General features: G+C 41.8%; 2 protein-coding genes across 2 annotated transcripts; one reads left to right on the forward strand and one right to left on the reverse strand.

Moving 5' to 3' along the window:
* The first annotated feature begins 750 nt into the window (after nt 1–750).
* snrnp200 (small nuclear ribonucleoprotein 200 (U5)) lies at nt 751–15342 on the forward strand. The gene is made up of 44 exons (XM_044367611.1): nt 751–1064; nt 1253–1416; nt 2621–2792; nt 2900–3092; nt 3257–3312; nt 3437–3535; nt 3657–3809; nt 3909–4008; nt 4309–4445; nt 4546–4623; nt 4793–4966; nt 5069–5206; nt 5527–5682; nt 5839–6009; nt 6123–6316; nt 6437–6560; nt 6721–6870; nt 6964–7206; nt 7294–7482; nt 7569–7766; nt 7878–8030; nt 8123–8203; nt 8546–8629; nt 8940–9046; nt 9147–9265; nt 9349–9503; nt 9591–9780; nt 10285–10458; nt 10546–10706; nt 10798–11025; nt 11145–11336; nt 11470–11648; nt 11764–11915; nt 12009–12117; nt 12226–12334; nt 12454–12643; nt 12775–12939; nt 13064–13185; nt 13291–13434; nt 13530–13706; nt 13810–13970; nt 14207–14288; nt 14384–14476; nt 14575–15342. Exons 1-44 carry the CDS (start codon nt 1020–1022, stop codon nt 14722–14724), a joined length of 6411 nt encoding a protein of 2136 aa, XP_044223546.1. The 5' UTR covers nt 751–1019; the 3' UTR covers nt 14725–15342.
* On the reverse strand, nt 15077–19139 carry ciao1 (cytosolic iron-sulfur assembly component 1). The gene is made up of 7 exons (XM_044367621.1): nt 18693–19139; nt 17322–17470; nt 17123–17234; nt 16956–17044; nt 16667–16868; nt 16191–16257; nt 15077–15819 (listed from the first exon to the last, which is right to left on the reverse strand). Exons 1-7 carry the CDS (start codon nt 18829–18831, stop codon nt 15585–15587), a joined length of 993 nt encoding a protein of 330 aa, XP_044223556.1. The 5' UTR covers nt 18832–19139; the 3' UTR covers nt 15077–15584.
* Between the last annotated feature and the right edge of the window lie 462 nt (nt 19140–19601).

A 19601-nucleotide genomic window follows, 5' to 3' on the forward strand; every position in this document is an offset into this window, starting at 1 on the left:
AAAATGTAAAACCACATGTTTTAGTCTTCTGTAATATAAACTCTCACATTAAGACTATCTGCTCATCACTTAGCAGAAAAGTGGTGAATACAAATGAACAGTATCAGTAAAACAGCATCTTTATGTAATTCAAATGATCAAATCTTTTTTTTTGTCTATTTTATTTTTCTGTTATATGTGATTACTCATGGGTATACTGAACCTTTATTATTAAAAGTTGATGTTGTTATGCTACTGAACATTTGATGAATGAAGAACTTTTTTAAAGGAGAATCAGAATCATCTTTATCGGCCAAGTATGATTACGCATACAAGGAATTTGACAGGTTTAGTGGCTCTCAATGTACCTACACAGAACAACAACAATCTTCAGATATATACACAAGAAATGAAATATATAAGTGAAACCGTTCAGTGATATGTAAACAAGATATAAATAGTGCAAAGAAATGAAGAGCACCGAGTGCTGAGATTAAATGGTAAAAAAGGTGAAATGTTACATATAGTAAGTGGTTATGTACAGTATATACAGCCTGTTCAGATATGCAGTAGTGAGTGAGAAAAGAGAGGTGTGGTAATTGGTAATTAAATTAAAAAAGTTTACGAGTTTATGTTGTTCTTGTGAAACCAAATTAATTGATACTTAGTAAATACATCGTTACGTTAGAAGTGAATAAAGACGATTGAAAATGAGATTAAAAACAGCCTTTAGGGGGCGCTGTTCTCTGTACCTGTCCTGACCTTTGACACCGGAAACGGAAAACAACGGCAGCGGCTTGTTGTGCGCTGGCTCGTGTCCGTGGCGCTATTGAAACGTTAGAGAAACGCATTTTCTTGCATGAAACTCGGAACATTTTCACAACAAATCAATGATATAAATCTAAATCCTGCACCGACGCTCTCTGCGTCTCCTGAAGAAGACACTGTGAAGTTAACTCTGTGGATGTTTTCAGTTAACCGGCCGCTTAACGCTGATTCAAAAGTGCTTTAGCTAAAAGCTAAAAGACAAAACTCGCATCATGGCGGATGTTACTGCTCGTAGCTTGCAGTATGAGTACAAAGCGGTGAGTATGTTTGTAGATAAAGCTGTGAACACTAACGTAGAGACAGTTTTTAGCCATTTAACACCGTCAAGGTAACAGTATGTTTGTAGTTTACTGAAGCTAACCCGTGCTAGTTAGCCACTCCGCTAACTAGCATTTAGCTTAGCTGGTGTACTGACTGCTCGACCTGTGTCTGTTATGAAATGTAGAACTCCAACTTGGTGCTGCAAGCTGATCGCTCTCTGATCGACCGCACACGGAGAGATGAGCCAACGGGAGAGGTGTTGTCCCTGGTTGGGAAGCTGGAGGGAACCAAGATGGGTGACAAAGCTCAGAGGACCAAACCCCAGAAGCTGGAGGAGAGACGAGACAAGTCAGTGCTGTCACAACACACGTTTGTTCATGATGTAGTCAGTTGAGGCTTTTCTGCCACATAGTATTCTTTTCAGAGCGTTTTCCACACATTTAAGCACTTTCCCGATTCGGGGTTAATGGAAAAGTTAAGGAGGAAAGTTGAAGGAAACAAATAATTATATTTAGCGGCCGATTCTCCGTTTTTGCACCACTTACTCATGTGAAAGAGTGTTAGACATCATAGCAAAAGCCTCACCGCTGTTTAAAACCACTTTCAGATTTGTGAAACCTGTATTTTGTTTATGTAAATAAAAAAAGGGCAATATCACTGTGTTTTCCTCATCCAGATCAAAACCAGTTGTCAAATCTGGACTGGATTAACAAGGAGACTCCAGAGACTCATTAAAACTCAGTTTCACAAATTTGAATGTTATAACAGCGTGAATGTTTTTGCTACGATGTCAAGCACTTTTTCACAAGTGGTGCAAAAACAGAATCAGCCGCTCAGTAAATATCAATATTTAAGTTTCCCTTAACTTTCCCCTCAACCCTTGATCGAAAGTCAACTTCAGCATTGTGGTTTCAGTTAACCTCTGTTAAGTATCAAAATCAATTTTCAGAAACTTCAAGTGATTGGAAATGATGTTTGGCAGTGTGTGATTATTCGGCTGATTATTTGTTTTGAATTTATTTCAAGTTCAAGTGGTTGAAGGTTGTTGGGAGGATTTGACACTTGTGATTTTAGAGCTGAGTGTTACACACACTATTTTTGAATCATCAAATCCAACATCAAGAGGAAAAACAATAAGAAAACATAAACTTTGTTTACACTATAATGAATGATCTGAATACTCCTTGCAATACAATCCTTTCCATTTGCCATCTGACACAAAATTCTCTCCAATACATGATCACTTCAATCCAGAAAACACTTGAGAACAATGTGTACTTTTATCTGCATTATCACTCCACAAAAAACATAACTTAGGCTAAAAACTAGGTTTACACATTATTCGTTGTCCATTACAAGCATGTTGGAAGACTCTGCAAATCGATGTCTGTCTGAAAGTTTGGAAAAGTTCATCAGAAATCAAATCATGTATATTGACTGGTAGTAAATGGGTTAAAACATTGAATGTATGATGTTTTAGTTATGTCTATCCAGAGTACACCGGATGACATCAAACTTAATCCTTTTCTTTCCCATTATTCTGTCTACATAGGAGGCGGAAAAGAGATGAGGATAGACATGATATCAACAAAATGAAGGGCTTTACCCTTTTGTCAGAGGGCATTGATGAGATGGTGGGCATTGTGTACAAGCCCAAAACCAAAGAAACCAGAGAGACCTATGAAGTGTTGCTCAGCTTCATCCATGCTGCGTTGGGAGATCAGGTCAGTGAATGCTACAGCAGCTGCTTTTTAAAAATCTCAGCTTGTGTTTTTGATCAGAAACCAATACCTGAAATTATATTTGACTTGGTTGTTGTGTCTTCCTGCAGCCACGTGATATCCTGTGCGGAGCAGCTGATGAGGTCTTAGCAGTGCTGAAGAATGATAAAATGAGAGACAAGGAAAGGCGCCGTGAAGTAGAGCAGCTTCTTGGACCCGCTGATGACACACGTTACCATGTGTTGGTCAATCTGGGCAAGAAGATCACAGACTATGGCGGGGACAAAGATTTACAGAATATGGGTAAGTACACAGAAAGTAACATGAAGCAATGCTTATCAAAAGTTTGTTTATGAATAAGTAATAAATATTTATTTGCTCCCAGAAACCCTCAGAATTTCTCAGCCAAGCCCTCGTGTGTGACTGACAGTCAGTTTTTCATGCAAACTTTCATCTTTTCTTCACAGATGACAACATCGATGAAACATACGGTGTGAATGTCCAATTTGAATCTGATGAAGAGGTACATTTTTCCTTAAAAATTTTAAATCTTTAGTAATCCCATATTTGTAGCCCTAAAACAAAAGTATACTGAAATGTTTTGGGCAAAGGGGTGTTAAACTGATTTTCTTTTCTTTGTTATTAAGGAGGGTGATGAAGACCAGTTTGGTGAGGTACGAGATGAACACTCAGATGAAGACAGTGAAGGAGAGGAGGCAGATGTGGGCTGCACTCTCTCAGCCAATGTAAGTGCAACAACTCTATTTGACCTGAATTTAGTCACTTTATTAACAAACCTAACTGAACCGCTATAGATTCACTGTACACTGCACTTCACAAAAAGCTAATGAATGCCTCTTTATTCAGCTTGGCGCCACAGGCGACGTGATGACAGTGAAGAAAAAGGATTTACATCCTCGAGACATCGATGCCTTTTGGCTCCAGCGTCAGCTCAGCCGTTTCTACGATGATGCCATCGTCTCCCAAAAGAAAGCAGATGAAGTCTTGGAAATCCTCAAGGTCTGTCTGTCACCTTGTTGGTTGTGAATGTTTTGTTTGAAATCCGATGCATATGTATTTTTCAGACGAGCTGAGCGCTTGTTTCTCTGTATTCCACAGACTGCCAGTGATGATAGAGAGTGTGAGAACCAGCTGGTGTTGCTGCTCGGCTTCAACACCTTTGACTTCATCAAAATCCTCCGCCAGCATCGTCGCATGAGTAAGTCACACTTTTCCACCAGGAAAACTAACAAACAAAAACACACAGATTCAAATCATAAACATAAAACACAGACATGCAAAAACACAAAACAAACTATAAACAGCACATAAACAAATTAAAGTTCCGCATAAAACTGAAAGTCAGAAAGTTGTTGTGTGTAAACACTCATTGTACAAGTTGTACTTTTTGACTATAATACTAAATACATTCACCCAAAATGTAATATGACATAGTTTCATATTATTGTATCTTGTGTTGTTTGCAACTGATATTCACTTTCTACCTTCTGACACACAGTTCAGTATTGTACCATGCTGGCAAGCGCTCAGAGTGAGGCAGAAAAGGAGCGGATCATTGGGAAGATGGAGTCTGATCAGGAACTGTCAAAGATTCTTTACCAGCTGCAAGAGACGGAGAAGGAGGATATTATTCGGGTAAGACCTACTGCTCATAAAACCATACAAGTACTTTGCATAAAAGGATCTTTTAGTTTAGTCTGTCACATCTGTTATTCTTGGGTTTTTGTGCTTTTAGGAGGAGCGATCACGTAGGGAGAGGGTGAGGAAGTCTCGTGTCGACGACATGGAAGCAATGGACATTGACCACGGAGAGGTAAATAATGTAACAGCGTTCAGATGGTTGTATTTGTGGTGTATTTCACTATTAGCTAACCAAAGATTGCTACATTGGTGGTAATTAAATGGCATAAATGCCCCTGCCGCTGGTATGAAATGCACTAAAGTTGATGTTGTATAAATTATCCATCCTTTTTATCCTACAGTCAGTTACCCCTCGACAGTTGCTAGACCTTGAAGACCTGGCCTTCACCCAGGGCAGTCATTTCATGGCTAACAAGCGGTGCCAGCTTCCAGATGGCTCTTTTCGCAAACAGCGCAAAGGTTATGAAGAAGTCCATGTTCCTGCCCTCAAACCAAAGCCCTTTGCTGATGATGAGGTTTGTTGGTCCCATTGCTGAAAACTTTTAATTACCCAGCTTTGCAGCAGCAGTGGATGGATGTATTTGTGTCCTCAATGAATCATATTATTTTGTCATCAGGTGCTTGTTGCTATTGAGAAGCTGCCCAAGTATGCACAGGCTGGATTTGAAGGATTCAAAACCTTGAACCGCATCCAGAGCAAGCTGTTTAAGACCACCATGGAGACAGATGAGAACCTGCTTGTGTGTGCACCCACGGTAAGGAAACTGTTAAAGGAGCAGTGTGTAAGATTCAGTGGCATCTAGTGGTGAGGTTGCAGATTGCAACCAAATGAATACACCTCATGCTCCCCTTCCAAGTGTGCAGGAGAACCTACGGTGGTCGCGAAACTCACAAAAAATTTTCATGGGATTATACACTAAGTAAAACATACTTATGAATATTATATTCCATTTCTGCCAAGTTCGTTCCGCTAGATGAAACTAAATCTTACTTATCCCTTAAAACCATCAGCATTAAAACAGTTTCTCAAAAGTATGTTTTCTCCCATAATTTTATTATTCCTTTGTGTGTGCAGGGAGCTGGTAAGACCAACGTTGCCCTGATGGCAATGCTGAGGGAAATTGGAAAGCACATAAACCTGGATGGAACCATCAACGTGGACGACTTCAAAATCATCTACATCGCACCCATGCGCTCACTAGTACAGGAGATGGTGGGAAGCTTTAGTAAGGTGAGCCTCGTGTCTGTCCTCCAGAGCTTTGTATACTAAACGTTGTTAGTATACATTTATATTATGTAATATAATGTCATTTGAAATGAAAATCTTATCTTGTACTAAGTTGAGGAATTTTGTGATTTTATTTGCTTACTTTCTTCCTTCTCTTAGCGTTTGGCAAGTTATGGCATCGTAGTCTCTGAGCTGACAGGAGACCACCAGCTCTGCAAAGAGGAGATTAATGCCACTCAGATTATCGTCTGCACCCCTGAGAAATGGGACATCATCACGCGTAAAGGTGGAGAGCGTACCTACACCCAGCTAGTGCGCCTCATTATCATCGTAAGTGCTGTGCATGTGTTGAAGAAGGCTTCTGTCATAAAAGACGTTTCATTTCATGTGCAGTTTAGTTGACATGAAATTCTCAGCATAAAAAAAGTTTATGTGTTGTGCAGGATGAAATCCACCTGCTGCATGATGACCGTGGACCCGTGTTGGAGTCTCTGGTGGCGAGGACCATCCGCAATGTAGAGCTTACCCAGGAGGATGTGCGTCTGCTGGGCCTCAGTGCCACACTGCCCAACTACGAGGATGTGGCAACCTGCCTGCGTGTTGATCCTGCCAAGGGACTCTTCTACTTCGACAACAGGTATGTGGTGGTTGTGTTTAGACGAAACAGTAAAAATATAAGTAATTATATTTTATTCAGTTGTTTTTGAAGAAGAACACTTGGGTCTTGTTAACATCTACATGTGTTTTCCACCTGTAGTTTCCGCCCTGTGCCGTTGGAGCAGACTTATGTTGGCATCACAGAGAAGAAGGCCATCAAGCGTTTCCAGATCATGAATGAAATTGTCTATGAAAAGATCATGGAGCATGCTGGGAAGAACCAGGTGAGTCTTGTCTGACTTTTAAATGCAGTACATGCTATGAAGTAGACACTGATTCACAATGACTCACACACCTCTCACTGCATATGTGTTTTCCCTACACTACCAGCTGAACCTCATTATTCTAATTTACAGCTGAATTACTTTCCCTTGTCTCCAACAGGTTCTAGTATTTGTTCACTCCAGGAAAGAGACGGGAAAGACGGCCAGGGCCATAAGAGACATGTGTTTGGAGAAGGACACGCTGGGCCTTTTCCTTAGAGAGGGATCAGCCTCCACTGAAGTGTTGAGAACTGAGGCAGAGCAGTGCAAGGTGAGCTAACGTCACCAACATGAAACTAAACTGTAACAAAATATGATAAGATGATGATCCTAGTAGATGTAAAACCTGAACTTTCTTATCCAGAACCTCGAGCTGAAGGATTTGCTGCCTTATGGCTTTGCAATCCACCACGCTGGTATGACCAGAGTGGACCGTACACTGGTGGAGGATCTGTTTGCTGACAGACACATCCAAGTTCTGGTGTCCACTGCTACGCTGGCCTGGGGTGTCAACCTGCCGGCACACACTGTCATCATCAAGGGTACTCAGGTGTACAGCCCTGAGAAAGGCAGATGGACTGAACTCGGAGCTCTGGACATTTTGCAGGTCAGTGCTCGATACTAAGCCGCAGTAAAACCTGCTTCATACCTTTTTACCAACAGTAATGACTCAATTGATTGTGTCTGATTTCAGATGCTTGGTCGAGCTGGCCGTCCTCAGTATGACACCAAGGGAGAGGGAATCCTGATCACATCCCACGGAGAGCTGCAGTACTATCTGTCCCTGCTCAACCAGCAGCTGCCCATAGAGAGCCAGATGGTGTGCAAGCTCGCTGACATGCTCAATGCTGAGATAGTACTGGGCAATGTGCAGAACGTAAAGGTTAGTGATGGCATGTACAGAATGACAGATGGATCAAACGCTCCAATCCTTTATGTTGTCTTTAACTTCATATTTTTTTGTGTCAGGACGCAGTGAACTGGCTCGGCTACACCTATCTGTATGTGCGCATGCTGCGAAACCCCACCCTGTATGGAGTCTCTCATGATGACAGGAGTTCAGACCCCCTGCTGGAGAGACGCAGGATGGACCTGGTGCACACAGCTGCTAATGTCCTGGACAAGAACAGCCTAATCAAATATGACAAGAGGACTGGCACCTTCCAGGTATGTCTCTCAGCTGAGTGTGTGTTTACTGTGATTACATGACCTTTAAATTAGTATTGAGTTGGATTTCCGCGTTTTTATTGGTTGACATTTGTGTCTCTTTATTTTAAGGTTACAGACTTGGGGCGCATTGCCAGTCACTTCTACATCACTCATGACTCCATTCAAACTTACAACCAGCTGCTGAAACCAACTCTCAGTGAGATCGAGCTCTTCCGAGTCTTTTCACTTTCTTCGGAGTTCAGGAACATCACAGTGAGAGAGGTATGGTTGACTGCAGACAGTTGTTGTGGTCTAAAACAAAACTGAATCAAACATGTTAAATTTAAATACTGTCGTATGGCTTTGACTTTTAGGAGGAGAAGCTGGAGCTTCAGAAGCTGCTGGAGAGAGTTCCTATTCCAGTGAAGGAAAGCATTGAGGAGCCTAGCGCTAAGGTAGCTGTCATAACCAGTGATAAGTGTATGAATGTGAAATTATATTGTATTTGTATTATTGTACATTTGCACAGTTAACAACCCAAACAGAGGCATTTCTAACACCTAGGATGTAAGACATTTCATATTAAATCTGTAAACCGTCTTTTTACAACAGCCTCTAGACAAGTTAATATAGGCTTTATAATAATTTTTCTTCACAATTTATGGTCAAGGCTTAGTTTTTGTTTTTTCTGGTTAACAGATTAGATATCACCTGAAATGATTTGTGTGTCATTCATAAGCATCATTAATTAAATCCCATCGAAAATTCATCCTGTGTTTTGTGTCTTATCATTTCAGATCAATGTGCTGCTCCAGGCATACATCTCTCAACTCAAACTGGAAGGCTTTGCTCTAATGGCGGACATGGTGTATGTTACACAGGTACAGCAGAACCCTCCTTTATCATTGTTTTTGCACAAGGTCTTGAGTTTTATGCTTTAATAAAGGAAAATACTACGACAGTCCTGTGTCTGATATGATGCATACAGTATGTTTAACATCAAAAGTCTGAAAATGTAGATGCCAAACAACTGTCCATAAATACACTTTTGTCCATTTTAGGCAATGAAAAAACAAAGAAAAAAGAAAACAATAAAACTCAAGACAGTTTTGATAAAAGTATTCTTAAATTAAAACAAATATATATATATATTGTCACAAGGCTAAACTAAACTCCTTTTTTATTTTTCAGAGTGCTGGAAGGCTGATGCGGGCCATATTTGAGATTGTCCTGAACAGAGGCTGGGCTCAACTCACAGACAAGACCATGAATCTTTGCAAGATGATTGACAAGAGAATGTAAGTCTGTCACTGTTTTCTCTCCAAATTGCAAACAGACTATGGTGTGTTTTGTTTGTCATGACAGGCTGCTGATACTCTGTATCCTCGCTGTCCACAGGTGGCAGTCCATGTCCCCTCTGCGGCAGTTCAAGAAGCTGCCGGAGGAAGTGATCAAGAAGATTGAGAAGAAAAACTTCCCCTTTGAGCGTCTCTATGACCTCAACCACAATGAGATTGGTGAGTTTCCCTCCTCCCACATACTCATTAACTTTCCTCAACAGCCTGAAGAGAAATTAGAAGTCATATTTGTCATATTTCAGGTGAACTGATCCGAATGCCAAAGATGGGGAAGACCATCCACAAATATGTCCACCAATTCCCCAAGCTGGACCTGGCTGTCCACCTGCAACCCATCACCCGCTCCACGCTGAAAGTGGAGCTCACCATCACTCCTGACTTCCAGTGGGACGACAAGGTCGGTAATTAGTTAACAGCCCACGATGTGCTGCAGCATAAGTCTTAGTTTCATAGAGTCCTGACACACTCTCATTTGCCTTCACAGATCCATGGATCATCTGAGGCTTTCTGGATCCTGGTTGAGGATGTGGACAGCGAGGTCATCCTGCACCATGAGTACTTCCTGCTCAAAGCCAAGTACGCCCAGGACGAGCACCTCGTGACTTTCTTTGTCCCTGTGTTCGAGCCTCTGCCACCGCAGTACTTCATCCGCGTGGTGTCAGACCGCTGGCTCTGTAAGTATCTTGACTTAAAGGCAGAATGTGTTGGATTTGTCTGTTGCGGTTTGTAAACAGCATTCAAATTTGACCCTTCCTCCCAGACTTAACATCTCTCTCCTCTGCTCTCTGTCTGTGCCTGTATGCATGAGGGTGGGGCTGAGCTCCACACTCACAGAGCAGACAGAATGAAACGGACTTCAGTTTATACTTTACTCGAGTCGACTACGACTGCTCATAGGGAGACAGCATGAGCACATTTATCAAACAACTGTTGAACAAGCAGAACATCGGTGCTGTGTCTACCATTTTCATAGCTTCCTCCTAGATGCATGCTTACGATCTGGCACCTGGTCACTATGTTTTTGTAGAGTCCTGACGCTGTTATTGGCTGGGGGCTACACACCCACTGCCAGAAGTTTGATGTCCATAAGCATGATCTATAAATTTCACATCTGTTTGTGTATGAAAAACTTTCACGTGACTTATTTTATTAATGTTTTTCTGTTTGTGTCTTTTCAGCTTGTGAGACTCAGCTTCCGGTATCCTTCCGTCACCTGATCCTTCCAGAGAAGTACCCCCCTCCCACTGAGCTGCTGGACCTGCAGCCACTTCCTGTCACTGCTCTCAGGAACTCTGCTTTTGAGGTCCTCTACCAGAACAAGTTCCCCTTCTTCAACCCCATTCAAACACAAGGTACAAAATATATTTAATTCATCAAAGGATAAGTCCATTTCACATTGCGGCTTATGTGACTTATGTATATTGTTTCTGTTCCTCCAGTGTTCAATGCAGTCTACAACAGTGATGATAATGTGTTTGTGGGAGCTCCCACCGGCAGTGGAAAGACCATCTGTGCTGAGTTTGCTATTCTGAGGATGCTGCTGCACAACGCAGAAGGCCGCTGTGTCTACATCACCCCTATGGAAGCACTGGCTGAACAGGTATGACACCATCTGTAAGCTGGACATGTGTTTATCAAAACTAGCATTGTGTGTGTGCTCTTTTCATCTATAAATTCTTGTTGTCTCTCAGGTGTTTGTCGACTGGCACCAGAAGTTCCAGGACGTCCTGAACAAGAAGGTGGTGCTGCTGACAGGAGAGACCAGCACAGATCTGAAGCTGCTGGGAAAAGGAGACATTATCGTCAGTACCCCCGACAAATGGGACATCCTGTCTCGTCGCTGGAAACAGAGGAAGAACGTCCAGAACGTCAGTCTTTTCGTTGTGGATGAGACGCACCTGATCGGAGGAGAAAACGGAGTAAGATTGCAACACCGCTGTGCTTTTCGTTTCAGTGATTCAGCGAGTCGTGCAGATTAGGTGTGATAGTCATTTGTAGAGCGTGCATCGTGTTAATGTACCTTATTTCTTTTCATTAGCCCGTGTTGGAGGTCATCTGCTCGAGGATGAGGTACATCTCCTCTCAGATTGAGCGTCCCATCCGCATCGTGGCCCTCAGCTCATCTCTGTCCAACGCCAAAGACGTTGCCCACTGGCTGGGCTGCAGCACAACAGCCACATTCAACTTCCACCCCAACGTCAGGCCCGTGCCTCTAGAGCTGCACATCCAGGTCTGTAAACCACATGCTTGTCAAGAAAAAATAAACATTCATCTATTACAAAAATGTAAATATGTCACTGACACAAACTTGCAGACACACACACATTGATCCTGTCATCTTAACATCTCCCTGGTCTGTTTAGGGCTTCAATGTGAGTCACACTCAGACTCGCCTGCTGTCCATGGCTAAGCCAGTTTATCACGCCATCATGAAGCACTCTCCCTCCAAACCAGCCGTGGTGTTTGTCCCATCCCGCAGACAGACTCGCCTCACAGCCATCGACATCCTTACGTTCTGTGCTGCTGATGTGGTCCCTCAGAGGTAAGTCACAACACAGAAATCAGGCCTGTAAGATGATGTATAGACTGTGATAGTGCTAATGTCTCCTTTACTCCTTGACACCATGGAGCAAAACTATATGTTTGTCTTCGCGTAGGTTCTTGCATTGCACCGAGAAAGACCTTGCTCCATTCTTGGATAAAATAAATGATTCAACCCTGAAAGAGACTCTGGCCAACGGTGTGGGCTACCTGCATGAGGGCCTGTCCGCAACTGAACGCAAAATCGTGGAGCAGCTCTTCAACTCAGGTACGAGTCACTGCTGCTCTGCACTTTCAGCTTGATGGTCTCTATAGGTCTAGGGTTAAATATTTACTTTTAGAATCTTATGTCTTTTTCAAGGTGCCGTTCAGGTGGTGGTGTCCTCTCGGTCGCTCTGCTGGGGCATCAATATCTCTGCACACCTTGTCATCGTCATGGACACACAGTACTACAACGGCAAAATCCATGCGTAAGGCTCCCACTAGTTTCATACTCGTTGGTTTCAGAAGGTGTATAATATTAATAATTTTGTTGCATACAAATTTTGTTGTTGACATTCTCCTCCTGTTTTCCCCAGTTATGTGGACTATCCCATATACGATGTCCTCCAGATGGTGGGCAAGGCAAACAGACCCATGTTAGATGATGAGGGACGCTGTGTCATCATGTGTCAGGGCTCCAAAAAGGTAAAAGGACCTCCTTTCTTCCTCTCTTCTTTCTTTCTTTCTGTCTTGTTCAGTTTAGAAAAAAAGTGATGAAAGAAAGTAAGACCAAGTCAAGCTGTTTCTTTTTCTTCTCTTGATAGGACTTCTTCAAGAAGTTCCTGTATGAGCCGCTGCCAGTGGAGTCTCATTTGGACCACTGTCTCCATGACCACTTCAATGCTGAGATTGTCACCAAGACGGTGGAGAACAAGCAGGACGCTGTGGACTACCTGACATGGACGTTCCTGTACCGCCGTATGACCCAGAACCCCAACTACTATAACCTGCAAGGTGAGTCTCATCTCATTCTGTCTGCTTCAAAGCCTAAAAGAAAGAACTTGTTGCTGCCTGCTGAGTGACCCCAGATTGAACCAAATTTTAGGAACAACTTAAAATGTTGCGTTTTGTGTTTACCTCTTCAGGCATGTCCCATCGTCACCTGTCAGACCATCTGTCTGAGCTGGTGGAACACACGTTACATGACTTGGAGCAGTCCAAGTGCATCAGCATAGAGGATGAGATGGATGTCGCGCCACTCAATTTGGGCATGATCGCCGCCTACTACTACATCAACTACACCACCATCGGTTTGTGCCAACATATCGATCCTCACTGAAATTCAGTTATCATCAGCTGATTATTGTGCTTGTCATAGATCCTTCAGTATGAAATCATATAATAACTGAGTTGGTTTCTTGTTGCGTTTGGCAGAGTTGTTCAGCATGTCCCTGAACGCCAAGACAAAGATCCGTGGGTTAATTGAGATCATCTCCAATGCTGCTGAGTACAAGAACATTCCCATCAGGCATCATGAGGATGCACTTCTCCGACAGGTAAACACACCGTGCTAACAAAAACAAAAAGAAATCAACCATCTTACCACTATACTCTTGAATAAATTCGACATTAACACATCTTTACCAATTTTTGATTTTCAGCTGGCACAGAAAGTGCCCCACAAACTGAACAACCCCAAGTTCAACGATCCCCACGTGAAGACGAATCTGCTGCTGCAGGCTCATCTCTCCAGGATGCAGCTGAGTGCTGAGCTGCAGTCGGACACCGAGGAGATCTTGAGCAAGGTTTGGATGGGACAGGGGAATGAACTTGACCTTTAGACATTTCTGAATTGTATCCGGTGTGTATAATCAACCCATGTTTCTATTGTACTTGTCAGGCGATCCGTCTGATCCAGGCCTGCGTCGACGTCCTGTCCAGTAATGGCTGGCTGAGTCCTGCACTGGCAGCCATGGAGCTGGCACAGATGGTCACCCAGGCAATGTGGTCCAAGGACTCCTACCTCAAACAGCTACCCTTTTTCACCTCAGAGCACATCAAGCGCTGCACAGATAAGGTATCATCAGTGTTTCCTCATTAAGCTGAATGTGCTGTTTGTGTGAAGCTGTGGTGCCACGTCACTTAAAACTGATTGTCTTAATAATTTCTCTTTTCATCAGGGTGTGGAGAGCATCTTTGACATCATGGAGATGGAGGATGAAGACAGAACTGCTTTGCTGCAGCTCTCAGACGCTCAGATGGCCGACGTGGCTCGCTTCTGTAACCGCTATCCCAACATCGAGCTGTCATACGAAGTGGCAGAAAAGGACAACATCAAGAGGTGCGCTTAATGGCTTCTGTCAGCAGCACTGACTGAATGAAGGAATATATTAATATTAATAATATTGCAGAGGAAGAAATGCATTAGACAGCTGCCTGACAAAAAATAAAAAATACATCAGATTTATTGTAAATACTTTGGATATTACTGTTTTTACCACTTGTAAATGAACACCACTGGAGTCATTGAAACAGTTTGGGTTGGAGGCTAATGTTAGTGTCCATGTTTATTCACAGTGGCAGTCCAGTTCTGGTTCAGGTTCAGCTGGAGCGAGAAGAGGAGGTGACCGGGCCTGTCATCGCACCTCTCTTCCCCCAGGTAAATGCCAAGTATTTTTGCATTTTTATATTCATTTCTGTACTTTTTTTTTTTTTTAATCAATTCCGATGACTCATTTGTAATAATTGTTCCAGAAACGTGAGGAGGGCTGGTGGGTGGTGATCGGAGACCCCAAGTCTAACAGCCTCATCTCTATCAAGAGGCTGACTCTTCAGCAGAAAGCAAAGGTCAGTGAGTCGCCCACTGCGTGTATATTTTGTGGCTAAAAACTGCACTTTAAACCAACAGAGGCCTCATTTTGTTGATCAATCATTCCCCCCTGCAGGTCAAGCTGGACTTTGTCGCACCAGCGATGGGCGTTCACAACTACACCCTGTACTTCATGAGCGACGCATACATGGGTTGTGACCAGGAGTACAAGTTCAGCGCGGACGTGAAGGAGGCTGACAGTGAGGGAGACAGTGACTCAGACTGATCAGTAACTTGATCATTGCAACGTTCAGCATTTTGTTTGATATTGAGAGGGATCAGTAGGTGTTTTTTTGTTTTTTGTCTGTTTTTACTGTAGATATTCAGCCTGATTCACATCCCATTGTCTTTGTTGCCATTGTCATCGCTTCTCGTGTGGGGAAAAAAAAATCCTTTTTTAAAGTTGAGATCACCTGAATGATGTACACCAGTCCAGAATGAAAGTGTACAGGATCTGTTTCCAGTTAATGTAACCAGACATGTATCTTAGATACATGAACTCTTCATCAGGAATCAGGAAATGTCAGTGAAGCCTCAATCTGGTTTGTGAGTGTATCGCATATGAAATTTTGTACTTGTGAGCTTCTGTCAGTTTCAGGTCTCACTGAAATTTGATGAACCATAAAACATGTTTCAGCGTGTTTTGCTCCCTAAATTAAGCTTAGGAGTGATACAGTCGTATTCCAGATTGGGTCTTTAAGTACTGAAGAAAACTGTCCAGCTGTATTTTTGGACACAAATTGTTTTGTTATGAAATTGAATTCTTGGACTGATCTAAATGTTTTTAGTACGATGTGTTGTCTGGAATATTTTTTGCAATAAAGAGAAGCCACAATTGTTTTTATAATCTTTTTTTAATATTTATCTATATAAACATTATGAAACGTCAAATTCTTAATTGAGACAAATGTAGACGAACAAGATGTGCTGAAGCAGTAGTCAGTTTAGAAACACGTGATGGCACCATAACAAGCAGAATCCAGTAGATGGTTAATGGAAATATTAATTAGCATACAGTTCCCAGTGTAATTTGCAAAAAGGAAAGCGGTTTTGTTCAGTGAGAAACTGGTTGTGTTGACCACACATTCAGTCTTCTTCTTGGAACCTCCAGATGGCGATCTCTCCGTTGTCGCTGCAGGAAGCCAGGAGTCCCGGCTCCTTTGGGTTCCAGGCGACACAGTTGACATCCTGGTTGTGAGCTTTGGCCGCCTGAGCAGCCAGCGAGAACACGGGCTGGTCTGGATCGGCAGTCTCATCCTCCTTAAACACTCGCACTGCATCGTCACCGCAGGCAGTTGCCAGAGCGCCAGTCAGCGGACACCTGAACACAGATTAACAGAATTGTTAGTTTGATCTGACAAGGTGATGAATTCAGGTGCATATAAACCTGCAAGGATCAGCTGAGAAATTTACATCAGTGCAAGTTGATGAAACCATCTGTCTTGAGTACAAAAGAAACTGCTATTAAAAAATAAATCTAATACCTATGATTTAGCATTAACCCCCTTGTTGAAAATAGAGAACGCGTTGTTTGAGATATAATAACTACTGCAATAACTAGACATTGTGTATGATTAATGAAAAAGCAGCCTGATCCACAGATGTCCTCAAAATCAGAGTGAAGACAGACAGGACTGAGGTTGCATTATACCTACAATATACTGTGTGAAAATGAGATGAGACGGGTCTTACCAGGCAATATCGTACACTGTTCGTCCATGATACCCAGACAGAGTGCAGACACACTTCCAAGACAGGTCTAATGTTTCAAAAGCAGAGCAAAAAGAAAAGAGTGAGATGACATAATTCACCAGTTGCATGAAACATGAGTCATTTTCACATATTTGTATGTGCTTTGACAAAGATGTTTAATTTAGACTTTAGTCACTTTAATTACTAACAAAATAAACTGAATGACTCTAGTCATCAAAAATATATAAATAAATAGATAAATATAAGAATAATGGCTCTAATTTGTAAATCAACTCACAAGCTAGTCTTAAATTATGATAACTGTCTGCTAAATGTTTTTTGTAATTAATTATTTCATCAATAATGAAGTGACATAAAATCATTTCAAGTTTTGTGATTGTTTAGATCGTTATTTAATTCTTAATTCTATGTCAACATTAATGCCGTCTACCTAGAACCTCACAACACCAGCTCACCCTGTCCACTTTCACTCGGATACTCCTTCCAAATCTTGACTGTGCGGTCGTCGCTGCAGGAGGCGAGTCTTTGTCCACTCCCATCGAAGGACAAACTCCACACTGTAGATGTGTGGCCCTGCAAGGTGGCGCGGCACTCCCAGTCATCATCCTCTTCCTTGTAAATACAGATGTTGTTGTCGTAGCTCGCGGAGGCCAGAAGCTGCAGAAACACGTAGTGAACACAGTCTGAGATAATACGGCAGTAAAGGAGAAATCAGTCAGGTGTACAGAGCAGGCTGTGACTCACCTCTTGTGCCGGGTGCCACACAACGTGCTTGACATCTTGTGTGTGAGAGTTCACCACGGTAACACACTCATAATCGTCCTCTTCATCCACTGTGAAACACAAACAATAATAATCACATTCCCTGCCATTGCATCTGATGTGGTGACACACTGTGGTTTCATACAAACCTTCCCAAACCCAGACACTCTTGTCTCGGCTGCATGTCGCCAGCAGATTCCCTGAAGGAGCCCACGCCACACATTTGACCTCGTTTTCATGTCCCTCCAACACAGTCAAGCTCTAGAAGACAAGATCAGCGTCTGGTTAAAATCTGAAAAGATACAGCATTTTCAGCAAAGTGTGCAGAGTTTAAACATCTAATCTAACCTCAAAATCATCATTCTTCTTTTTCCAGATGCATGTAGTTGCATCAAAACTGGCGGAGGCGAGATAATTCCCGCAGGGAGACCACGCCACCTTCCTCACTGTGCGCTGGTGTCCATCCTCAAGCACACTCTTACATATCCAAGAGTCACCTAAAAATAGAAGAAGATATTTTATTCTTGATGTCTCCCAAAATCAAGCTGCACAAATAATGAATGCACGAGCAATAAAAGTCAGGCGGTCTTTTATTAATTTACCTGCACTTAAGAGTTGGTTAATATGATGATATATGCTGTGAGATAATATAACTTTATCCCCCATAATGCCACACTGATAACACAGAGATAGTTATCCCTTTAATATCTCTTAATGTCAACATAGATTTTTTGGATCATTGTAACAAATTACCTTTTTACAGGTATCTAAACACTGGATTTGCAAAACCTGACATTCCTATCTGGATATTTTATCTATAAATCTCTCAATTAGGCAATCAGATTATTATATCTTCATATGCATCACTGATGTGATATAAAATTACAAATACTGTGATAGAGGATATTTATCCATAATCACCCATCCCTGACCTGCACCAATATAAAAACTATCATTGAAACTGGAAAGAAATAACAATACAAAAAATACAAATCCAAAACCTAAATTGTATTTTAATAATAATCCCCATAAATAACATATTGAAGTGCAGCCCTCTCTAAGTTCCTTCATAAGGCAGTTAGACTTAAACAATTTTAAAGTCAGGTGTTTATATGAACACTGAAAGAGCTTTTCCTCGTTGTAATCATTCCTCCTGTTCATACTGGCTATTAAAAGATCCCCTTCAAATGTGCTTTCAATGTAAGTGATGGGGACCAAAATCCACAGTGTCCACACAGTCAGTTGTGCAAAAATGTATTTTTAAAAGTTTATCTGAAGCTCTGGAGCTGGAGTGAATATCTGACACATTTACAGTCTTTTTACACATTTACAGTCTCTTTGTTTCCTCAGACAGTGTTTCCCTGTTGAGCTGTGGTGGAAGTATAGTAACAAAAAGAGGGACTTTGCCACTAAAAAGACCGTAACGTTGAAAGATATCTACTTGATTTGACTCACTTGCATGACTGAAGCTTCACATTAGCTTCAGATAAACTTTTAACTCCATTTTTACATTTTCCATCACTTGCAAGTGCATTATGACGAGATCTTCTGATGGTCAGTATGAGCAGAAGGAATGATGACATCAAGAAAAACACGTGCCAGTGTTCATTTGGGCTCCTGACTGTTGTTTTAAGACAGACAGAACAACTGTGAACCCGTCCTTTAAGCACCAGATAACTGTGTCAGAGCGGTTAATGAAAACCACAGACTGTAGCTCACCCTCTCGTCCCCAGATCCGGATGGCCTTGTCTCCTCCACAAGACGCTAGCAGAGTCCCAGTCGGGCTCCAGCTGACGAACCAGCAGCGAGAGTCCGGGTGAGCGTTTAGTCTCTGCACCAGAGTCAGAGCTTCCTTCATATCTGAGCAGGTCGATGATATAATGATCGATCTGTGGGCTGCTGTCAGTCAGTCCTCTCTGTCTGCCTCTGTCCGTTACTATGTGACAGTTAACAGTTAACCCGTTACCAAGCACCGCGACGCACCGTAACAACCGGCCACAATACGCAGCGCTGCTCTCACACACTGAATATCTGCTTCACCTCTGAAGAAATGTGAGAAAATTATGTGTTTACATCAAGGAACAAAGTACAAAAGTTCACAAACACAGCAACCATGACGGAAATACCGCCATCTTTGTTATCTGCGGCTTTGCGCAAAGCATCGTGGGGCTTTTTTCTTTTCTTTTTTTCTTTCTTTTTTTTTCTTTTTTTTTCTTTTTTTTTTTTTTTTTTTTGGCCACAAAAGTGAAATTACATACATATATACATATATATAACAGAACAGATAGATCATAAAAAGGAGGGGAATAAAATGAAGTTAAACAAAAATATAATCAAAGTAGGGTAATTAAACACAGCAACTTATCAAACATTCATAAAAGCTTTCTGATAAAAGAATGTTTTAAGAAGAGATTTAAAAGACACTTAAGATGTTGCCTATCTGATCTCAATTGGCAGACTATTACACAGTTCGGGGACTCTACAAATATGTTAACATTATGTGTGATATATAGCCCAATATCACAGATAAATTGACTTAAATTTTTGATTATGTGAATTATAACATTTTAAAAATACATAGCTACTGTATAATGTTATCAGATAATCACAATAAAAATGTAGCAAAAG

Source organism: Thunnus albacares, chromosome 2 (assembly GCF_914725855.1).
Source record: "Thunnus albacares chromosome 2, fThuAlb1.1, whole genome shotgun sequence".
In the NCBI taxonomy this organism is placed as follows: domain Eukaryota; kingdom Metazoa; phylum Chordata; class Actinopteri; order Scombriformes; family Scombridae; genus Thunnus; species Thunnus albacares.

Bases quoted from the DNA above. Each gene is read 5' to 3' on its own strand.
- ciao1 (XM_044367621.1), bottom strand. From the start codon at position 18,831: ATGAAGGAAGCTCTGACTCTGGTGCAGAGACTAAACGCTCACCCGGAC. The intron at 17,235-17,321 runs GTTAGATTAGAT...CTTGTCTTCTAG, and splicing joins AGAAGAATGATGATTTTGAG to AGCTTGACTGTGTTGGAGGG. The intron at 16,869-16,955 runs GTGAGTCACAGC...GTGTTTCTGCAG, and splicing joins TGTGGCACCCGGCACAAGAG to CTTCTGGCCTCCGCGAGCTA.
- snrnp200 (XM_044367611.1), top strand. From the start codon at position 1,020: ATGGCGGATGTTACTGCTCGTAGCTTGCAGTATGAGTACAAAGCG. The intron at 11,916-12,008 runs GTACGAGTCACT...GTCTTTTTCAAG, and splicing joins GGAGCAGCTCTTCAACTCAG to GTGCCGTTCAGGTGGTGGTG. The intron at 13,971-14,206 runs GTGCGCTTAATG...GTTTATTCACAG, and splicing joins GAAAAGGACAACATCAAGAG to TGGCAGTCCAGTTCTGGTTC.